We start from the raw sequence: 10,390 nt of genomic DNA, 5'->3' as shown, positions 1-10,390 counted from the left end.
GCTACTATGGCGACCAAGATGACAACAACCAAGTTCGAGGTGGAGAAATTTGATGGCAAGTCAAATTTTCTCTTGTGGAAGATGCGCGTCACGACGTTACTCGTGAAGGAATGGGTCCACCGATCCCTAGACAGTTTTGAGAAGAAGTCATCCACTTTGGATGAAGATGAGTGGAAAGACATGGATATTCATGAAAAGGCTACGATTATCCTAGGCTTGTCAGATGAGGTGCTCTACAACATTATGAACGAAAGAACAGCTGCGGCTATGTGGTGCAAGTTAAAAAGCTTGTATATGATGAAGAGTTTGTCAAATAAACTCTTCAAGAAGAAGCAGCTCTATAAACTTTGGATGTAGGAAGGTGCACCTATTTTGCAATACTTGAACATCTTCAATAGGATTATTGGCTATTTGTTAGCTCTTGAGGTAAAGCTAGAAGAAGAAGACCAAACTCTTCTATTGCTGTGTTCGCTTCCACCCAGTTACAATCACTTGGCACTACAACAAATTGCATTTTTCCCGACGCTTATTCCCGACGCATGGTTAAATACGTCGCCAAAAATTATGTTTTTCCCGACGCATGATTAAATACGTCGCCAAAAATTGTGTTTTTCCCGACGCTTTTAGTTAGCGTCGGCAAAAAATATATTTTTCCCGACGTTTATAATAAACGTCGCTAAAAGTGTATATTATTAGCGACGTTTTAACTTAGCGTCGGTGAAAGTTATAGATTTCCCGATGTTTTTTTATTTTCGTCGGCAAAAATATTGTTTTTAGCGACGTTTTAGAATTAGCGTCGCTAATAGTATGCATTTATCACGACGTAGTAGGCTAATGTCGCTAAAAATATTCTTTTCCCGACGTTTATAATTAGCGTTGCTAAAAGTTATATTTTTAGCGACGCTATTTTATTTATCCGCGTCGCCAAAACCCTACCCCCAAATCCCGCTCCCCGCGAAATAAAAAGAGGGAAAATCCCCCCTTTTATTTCGACGAAGAGCAAAAATCACCCCCCTTTTATTTCGACGAAGAGCCCAAATCGCCCCCTTTTTATTTTGACGAAGAGCCAAAATCGCCCCCAAATTCTCTGAAAGTTCGCTGCCATCGTCGGAGATCTCCGCCACCGTCGAACTTCACCGCCGCCTCCGTCGGATCTCGCCGCCTCCGTCGGATCTCGCCGCCTCCTCCTCCTCCTCCTCCTCCCAAAATCGCCCCCAGGACCGTGGAAGGTATTGTTTCAGGTATTATGCAAGCCATCTACGTTCTCTATGCCTGTTGTTTTTAGAAATTTTTTGTTTTATTTTTCTTCATGTTCACTGTGTGTTTTTTTTCGTACTGAACTTGAGAGTAGTTTGTTCTGCTTGCTGATACTCTTTAAAGGTAATTATTACGTCTGCAAATCAATAGAAGTATTTTTTTTTGACATATCAAAATTATGGATGTAAACAGAAAAAAATCTGCAAATGTATGTGTTCATATCCTGTCGAATATGCTTATAAATATCAACAGATTTTATGGATGTTATCTGCTGAACTAACTTTTAATATATTGTTTTCTTGTTACATTTAATAATTTTGACAGCCTTCAGAGTAGCTGGTCCTTTAATCAATCTTTTGCATCTGATAATCATGCCAAAATGTCTGATCTCAACGAAATAAATATGTTTCACAATCCAGCACAATGGGTGGAACTATAGCCTTTTAATGCTTCTAATCCCAGCAAAATCTGCAACTAAATAGTAAAACCTATGATATGCAGACAGCACCAAAATTTGTCTGCTGGTCCCTTGTTATGCATGAGATGTCTGTTGAAAAATTTCTTGTTTTCACCTCAAAGATACATAATAAGCAAACAAATATCAAGGCCCCTTTCTTGGAAGAACTAATTGTTATATTGTTCTACTCATTTAAGGTTTTGCATATATAAGTAACTCTCAGATATGTAGTGATGATAATCATAATAATACATATAACATATTTATGTGTCTAGATTTTTTAGAATAGGTGAATCTAAAAGTTTGAGCAAATTGGGCAGGACATTCTTACTCCAATTAACAAATCATATGTAAAAGCAGAAGTTTAAACCATTTCATATGATAGCTTCCATTTTTTTGTTTCAAAAGTCATGCTGGTGCTTGACCATTAAGTCTTTAGTAAATCTTGAACAACTATGATGTAAAGCTTGTTTTAAACTTAAATCTTAAAAATATAAACAATCAAGTTCCGAAATTTAATAAATGATAAGACAAAAAATCATTTACACATTAAAAAAAGTAAGATATTTAAGTGGTACTAAATATTAACTGTACCCGACAATCAGGAAGTACAACGGTACATTGTCTCCATTCAGTTTGTCCACGTCATATTATGACCTCAAAAAAAGTTGTCTCAACTTCCTGTTGTTGGTCTTATAAATGAAAGGTTAGTTTCAGATGAGATTGAATAGGCAGTGGCCTTGTTCCATGTAGAAGAAAAAGAACATTCCTACTGGAAAAAGGTTGTATAGGCAAATGACATGTGCATGTGATAGAACTTTCCACATTGATTCAACTTTCCACATTTGTTATTGCATATTCATTTGAGATGCTACTTTTTATTTTATGACAATAAATTAATATGATTTTATTTTCACACCAATTGTAATTAGGTATGGATAAGAGTTGGATGACACTGATTAGGGATAGATTAAGTCTGCGATATCGGGCCGGAGTTGATGCTTTTATTGAATTTGCAAAAGTAAATGCAGGCGGGCGTAGCACGATTCGGTGTCCGTGCAACAAATGCATGAATCTTGATTGGCGTGACTTTGATATTGTGCAAGATCATTTGGTTCGATATGGGATTATGGTATCCTATAAGATTTGGTTGCACCATGGAGAATTGCCTGATAATCAACATGGTGATTCCGGTGATGACAGGGATGAGAGCGATGACGATAACAGAGATGAGTATCCAGAATTAATGGAAGACCATTGCAGAGGAACTTATATGGATGATGATGTAGAGATGGATCATGATGTTCGAAACTTTGAAAAATTACTGGAATCTTCCCAGCGTGAAATGTATCCTGGTTGCAAAAACTTCACTTTGTTGGCATTTGTTGTCAAGATGCTTCATGTGAAAGTTGAGAATAGATGGAGTAATAAGTCATTCAACATGATTTTACAGATATTTAGGGACTTATTGCCAGAGGGTCATTTGGTTCCAGGGTCAGTTTATGAAACGAAGAAGTTGTTGCGTGATTTGGGCATGGGATATGAGCATATCGATGCATGCCAACATGATTGTGTACTGTTTTGGAAGGAGAACTCGCACCTGATAAAGTGTCCTAAATGTGGGGAGTCTAGATACAAGTTCATTGGTGGAAATGGTATGAAGATCCCTCGTAAGGTGTTGCGTTACTTTCCATTAACTCCGAGGTTGCGGAGGCTGTACGTGTCTAGGAAAACGGCCACAGAGATGAGATGGTATAGGGATAAACGTGTAGATGACGGGATTGTGAGACATCCGACTGACACTGAGGAGTGGAAGGAATTTGATCTTATTCATCCTGAGTTTGTACAAGAGATCCGCAATGTAAGGCTGGGATTGGCTAGTGATGGGTTCAATCCTTTTGGGAACATGAGCAATGCCTATAGTATGTGGCCAGTCATACTTATGCCATACAACTTGCCACCCTGGTTGTGTATGAAAGAATCTTTTTTCATGATGTCCTTACTTATTCCTGGACCACAAGGCGAGCAAGTTGAAAATATGATCAAGAGGCTGGAGGCCAAAGAGCCGCAGTCCAAAAAGGGAGCAGTAGAGCCAGCTGTGCCGAAGAATCCTCCTCGGTCGAGAGGAAAAGAAATCATGGCAGTCGACACCGCCCCGGCGCCGAAGGCCGCTCAAAAGCCTAAACCCAGGCAATTCATGATGTCCTTACTTATTCCTGGACCACATGCACCAGGGAACGACATCGATGTTTTCTTGAGGCCTTGGGTCGACGAGTTGAAGGAGTTATGGGACAATGGGGTAGTAACTTATGATGCATCCAAAAAACAGATCTTCCGGATGCATGCGGTTATATTGTGGACCATTAATGACTTTCCTGCTTATGGTAACTTGTCTGGGTGGAGCACAAAAGGCTATTTGGCTTGTCCACCTTGCAATGATGATCCATTATCTCATCGATTGAGGAGCAAGATTGGATACTTCGGTCATCGAGTTTACTTGCCTAGGAATCACACTATGAGAAGGAGTAAGGACTTTAACGGTAGGACTGAACATCACATGAAATCTTTGGATTTACCTGTGGAAAAGGTACTTGAGCAGTTGGATCAATTACCAAATGTTAATTTTGGAAAGCATCCTTTAAAGAGGAAAAGACCCTATGAATCCATTGCCATAAATTGGAGAAAGAAAAGTATCTTTTTCGAGTTACCGTATTGGAAAGAACTGAAGGTGCGGCACAATTTGGATCCCATGCACATTGAAAAGAATATATGTGAGGCAATCATTGGGACAATGTTGGGTATAGACGGGAAGAATAAGGACACGAATAAAGCTCGCCTTGATTCGGAAGATATGAATATAAGGTCAAAATTACATTTAGAGAAACATTCAGATGGATCCATTCGCAAGCCTATTGCAGCCTACACACTATCCCCAGAAGAGAGAGAGGGTTTTTGTGCATTCTTGGCATCGATTAAGTATCCTGATGGGTATGCAGCAAATCTGTCAAGGTGCGTGAGCACTAGAGGCGGCAAATTGACGGGTCTGAAGAGCCATGATTATCATGTCCTTCTACAACGTCTTCTGCCAATTGGGATGCACGGATATGTTAACAAGGAAATTAGTACAACACTTTTTGAGTTGGGAAGCTTCTTTCAGGACCTTTGTTCTAAAACATTGAGACACAGTGACTTAGAAAAGTTAGAGGAACGCATTGTCCTCATACTTTGTAAACTAGAGAGGATTTTTCCACCGGCCTTTTTCGATGTGATGGTCCATTTAGCTGTTCACTTGCCACGTGAAGCCATGCTTGCTGGCCCTGTGCAATATCGGTGGATGTATCTGATCGAAAGGTAGATATTATAGGACCACATAAGTAATTAGTTTCGTATTTGTGCAACTGTATTACATATAAATCTTATTCTATTTTATGGTTCCTTTGAAGGTTTCTTGGAACACTAAAGGGGTACGTTACCAATCGAGCTAGGCTAGAAGGTTCAATTGTAGAGGCTTACATTACTAAAGAGTGTCTTACTTTTTGTTCAATGTATCTGAAAGGTGTTGTTCGAGAAGAACGAAATGTTGATTGTGGTATACTTGGTCCTGGATTGTCGGTTTTCACACAAAGTGCTCGTCCCTTCGGACCAATCACAAGAGCTCCAGATGTGTCTCAGAAAGATCTGGATATGGCACAGTGGTTTGTGTTGTATAATAGCCCCGAATTAGAGCCGTTTCTAGAGTACGTATTAAGTTTTTTAAGTTTGAAATAGTTGTATAGTTTTACTAACCAATTGATTGACACCTCATGATGTAGGGAACACAAGGCTACGATCCAAAATTCTAGAGGACATGACATTACTCAGATACAACGAAAAGAATTTTCAAAATGGTTCAAACAACATGTAAGTTACATGAAATACGCACAAGTCATTTTATAAATTAAAATTAAATTAACATTATTGAATACCTAATGCACTTGTAACATGTTTATGTAGATAAATCATTTGCGAACTATCGGGTCACCAAGGGCAACTACTGAATTATGGTCATTAGCAAATGGTCCAGATATCTTAGTTCATCTCTATGAAGGGTGCATTTGTAATGGCGTTCGGTTCCACACTAAAGATCGTGACAACCGTCGTAAGAGTTAAAATAGTGGTTTGGTTGTGGAAGGGGATCACGATGGAAAATTAATTGACTTTTACGGTTACTTATGCAAAGTCTGGGAGCTGAAATATTTGCATGGGGGTAAGGTTGTTCTGTTCCAATGTGAGTGGTACAACACTGGCGGTAAAAATAGAATACATAAAGATGCACATATCACAAGTATCGATGTTAGGGGTCGTTGGTATCAAAACGATCCATTTGTGCTACCGAGCATGTGAGCAAGTATTTTACATTGATGATACCAAATTGGGTGCTCATTGGAAAGTCGTAGAACGGGTCCAGCACAGGAGTGTGTGGGATGTACCGGAACAAATCAATGATGATATGCTTAACGATGCATTTCAACAAGTTGAAACCACTGTCGCTGTTCCAATTCTCGTCGAGCCTACTACAAATTATCCTTATTATAGGGATGATATTGGTCCCGTTATCATTCCCAATGCTGACCTAAATACGGAGTATGGAGTTGACAATAATCAGACAATGGAAGAGTATGACAATGATGAAGAAGATAATCTGCATAATCAGTCTGACTTAGATATAGACCCTGATATGGATTATGATGTGTAGTATATGTTTTTGTTTTGTAAATGAACAAATATCAAGAAATAATATTGTTTGAAAGCAACATAATTACATTCTATCATTTTGTATAAGTAAATGAACAAATATCAAGAAATAATATTGTTTGAAAGCAACATAATTACATTCTATCATTTTGTATAAAAGTTTAATGTTACAACCTTAATATTGTTTGAAAGCAACATAATTACATTCTATCATTTTGTATAAAAGTTTAATGTTACAACCTGACGTAATTTATATTTTCTAACATGTATTTTTTTTCATAGTTATCAAATATGCACAGTGGTAAAAAATTATGGGTCAAACCGGGGTCCACACGAAAAATGGCAGAAGTATATGAGGCAAGGAGGAGGAAAACAATAGATGAGAATATAGAGAGAATGAGAGTTTTGGGAATACCACCACTTTCACAAACAATTTCCAGGATGTTGCCAATACATGAGAGGAAAAGTAAAGGCAAAAAAAAAAAAAAGGTTTGTGAGGATGATGATGATTACCAACCGTTTATGGATGATAAATTGCTTAGCTCATCGAGTGAAGATGACAATGATGATTTAGAAGAGGTAATATCTATTTGTGTATTGTCATTAATTGTTACTTGTAATTACTTGTTCTTGTCATTACATATTATTATTTGTTATTAATTTCTTTTCATTATGTGTACTAACAATTCATTTTACTCCATTATAACAGGTAACACGTATGGCTCCAGGACGCAAGTCCAAAAATGTCATACCATCGAATTCTGTGCCCGAGAGGAGGATCTTGGTTGCCTCGAACCAGCCACCCCAGTGTATCCGTAGCGAGCCTCCCCACCTCGAGCCATCATCCATTGCCTAGCCCGACCAACTAGAAAGCCCTCAAACTATCGGGAGTAGCGTAGGTAATAATATTATTTACATATCAGATTCACCTTTCCTTTATATTAGATATAAAATTTAATTCAATTTAACTTTGTATTTTTGGTAGGATCGGTACCATCGGCCCGTAGAAATGTACGCGGTGCAACACGAGGGAAGGGGAAAGAGAGATTGGTGAGACAATTGGGTCATGCGATTTCAGTTCCGATCCCTTCCTCGAGTGGAGCACCGGAGGGGGAGCATGCGACATCCCTCGCGAATGAGATTGGGAAGGAGATCCGATCATCTGCACCGGTTCGCAATTGTGGTTAGGACAATATTGATGCTGGGATTCGAGAGGCGATTATTATGAGAGTTCGAGTATTTTTTTAATCATTCTTGTTTGTTTAACTTAAGTGTCACTGTTAACATAAAACAGCCTTGCATACATGAACCTGACACTAAAAGATATCATACTTCAAGTTGACTATAGTGATTTGGTTTGCTTTTGTATGACGGCTTGAAGCAATTGATCGTAGAGGAACTGAACTGAATATGTATCTGCTGTCAAAATCCCTGTGTGGCTCTTATAAAATATAGGTTTTATCAGTTTATTTGTTCATACCCTCGGTTTGTCCAGTTGATATTATAAAAGGAACAAAGAAAATTATAGTTATCAATTTGAATGAGGAGTCTAAACTGCATTATTTTTCCACTTGTGTGCATCTGGTGTTCATGTTTTAACTCTTTATACATGAAAAGCATTATCTTTCCTGTTATATCTTGATAACTCTTGTTGTGTTATTATCATTTGATGTCAAAGACAAAAGGAACATGGAGCTAATTCTTTTATTTGCACTGTGAACGCAGTTAATAGCATCCTGTGTGTGTAGGTGTCGAAAAATACTTGCAGGCATCCAAATACCACTCAAAACAATATGGGAGAACAATTTACACGTCATCAGGCAACACAAGGTGGCGCGACAGCCCATGGCGTCGCGGCTAAGGCGCGACAGCACATAGTGCCGCGGCTAAGGCGCGGCAGCTTGTTGTGTCGCGGCTTAGGCGCTGCAACCTAGGGTGCCGCGGCTATGTTAAAGGAGTGCTGTGGCGGTTACAAGGCAGTTATATGATGATTTTTTGAGGCCTACGTGGCAGCATATCAGAAATAGAACGTGTGCTGACGTGGACAAGCAGTTAAACCACGAAAAAAGATACCCCCCTATGGCCATCATTGACAGGGGCTGAGCATTTTCCAGAGAGATTAGAGCAGAGAGCCTTGAGTTTTGGTGAATTAGAGCAAGAGAGAGAGTCTTCCTTCTTCACAAACATCCTCAAGAAGCTTCTAGCGAGTCCTAGAGATCTAAGCTCAGACTTGATCTTTGGAAGAGTGAACATCTTACATCGATAAGATATTCGCTTCAAATTCTTACTTCGATAAACGAAGGAAGAATCATTAAACCCCTCACGGTTCAATCAGAATCTGTGATTTGGTGGTCCACGAGTCAAAGCGCTCCCGGCACAGGCAAAGATCCCACGCAAGCAGCGATCCAAACAACGATCCTGCGTTTGTTTCTAAAAAGTTGTAATTTTCCTTTTGTTGTGTAAAAGAAGTCTTATAAAAAGACTATCTCTTTTGAATTTGTTGTAATCGACCGAAGATATAATGAATTCTATAACAAAACCAACTTTTGACGCAAACAAACTGGCGACCACAGTGGGAGCTAACGGTCTCGCTGCCGAGACCGTCGTGTCGCAGCCGATCAACAGTGGGAGCTAACGGTCTCGCTGCCGAGACCGTCGTGTCGCAGCCGATCAAGATTCCAGTTGAATCCACCGTCGAATACGAATTCGACCAAACCAAATTTGAGGAATATCTCTCATCATCCTCTTCAAGATCTTCATTGTCTCGTAAATACAAGAGGATCTCACAATTAAGGAAGACCTACATGCCAAAGAAGGCACAAAATGAAGACTCTCGCCTGATTGTTGCTAAGGATTTTACGCGCAACACCTCTACTCACAATGACTCTTATCTAGTTAAAGAGTCATCGAATCAAAGCCCACCAGCACTGACGAAGAGGGCTCGTCAGAGACAACGTCAGCGCCGCGCTCGTCAAATAGCTAAGGCCTTGGAACAAACCGACGGGGTTCGTTATCACGCGGACCTAGAGTCGAGGAGACATCGAGTGGTTCAGTTGTCTCAACGACCAATCACTCATGTCTCTGCTAAACTCACGATGGAGGAATGGACTATTGTCAAAAAGACTCGTTCGACCCTCAAAGAACGTATACAAAAACGTCGTGCAAAAGCTGCTAATGCCCATGCTCTCTCACAACAAAGACGAGAAAAGAGAAAGGAAATGGTGACCAAAGAATCACCAAAACTTCGTCAAGTTTGGATTCCAGTCGTGCAAACGCAGCTCTTGCCCGTGCTCTCTCACAACAAAGACGAGAAAGGGAGAAGGAAACGATGACCAAAGAACCGCCGAAATTCTGCCAAGTTTGGATTCCAAAAACTGGAGTTGTGCAAAATCAGCATTCGGAGCCCGTTAAGACTCCATACCCACAAGGGGGTGGTTCTAAACGTGCGACTCCCGACATAACCTTGGATCGCTCAAGGACAAAAATAAATTGTCGTGAGAATGCCAACAAGGTTTTACACCCCCAGAAGAAGACGCATTCACCAAATGATATCGTCATACCTGGGAGGTCATGCCAACAGACGATACGATTTTTTGGCAATCATACCGATGAATCGTATTATCAAGTTGGGGTTGTGAATAATTTTCGAAAGTGAGTTATTCGAGAAATAAACTCTCATTGTTCCTGTGCGCGACTCGTTAAAGCAGCATTATCAGAATGTGACTATTTCAAACGAGAAGCCATCCCACGAAGAGTCTCTGTATTGTCTAAGCCTAAACCGAGACATTTCCGCAAAAGAAAATCAGCTGCCCAAGATGATGAATTCCCTGAAGTCACTATCAACGTGGCTGATAAAAGAAAATCTAAGCGGCATTCAAATGACTCAAATCCCGACTTTTCCCCGAGAGGAAAGGTCAATCCAAGAATTGCTCAAAGGATGTC

General features: G+C 39.8%; 1 protein-coding gene across 1 annotated transcript; it reads left to right on the top strand.

The window, feature by feature from the left end:
- LOC109838932 lies at positions 2,649-5,482 on the top strand. Its single transcript, XM_020407368.1, has 3 exons — positions 2,649-3,684; positions 3,949-5,065; positions 5,158-5,482. Exons 1-3 carry the CDS (start codon positions 2,649-2,651, stop codon positions 5,480-5,482), a joined length of 2,478 nt encoding a protein of 825 aa, XP_020262957.1.

This window comes from Asparagus officinalis, chromosome 4, assembly GCF_001876935.1.
Source record: "Asparagus officinalis chromosome 4, Aspof.V1, whole genome shotgun sequence".
Lineage (NCBI taxonomy): Eukaryota > Viridiplantae > Streptophyta > Magnoliopsida > Asparagales > Asparagaceae > Asparagus > Asparagus officinalis.
Note: the sequence above shows the minus strand (reverse complement) of the source record. Positions and strands in the feature narration are given on the sequence as shown.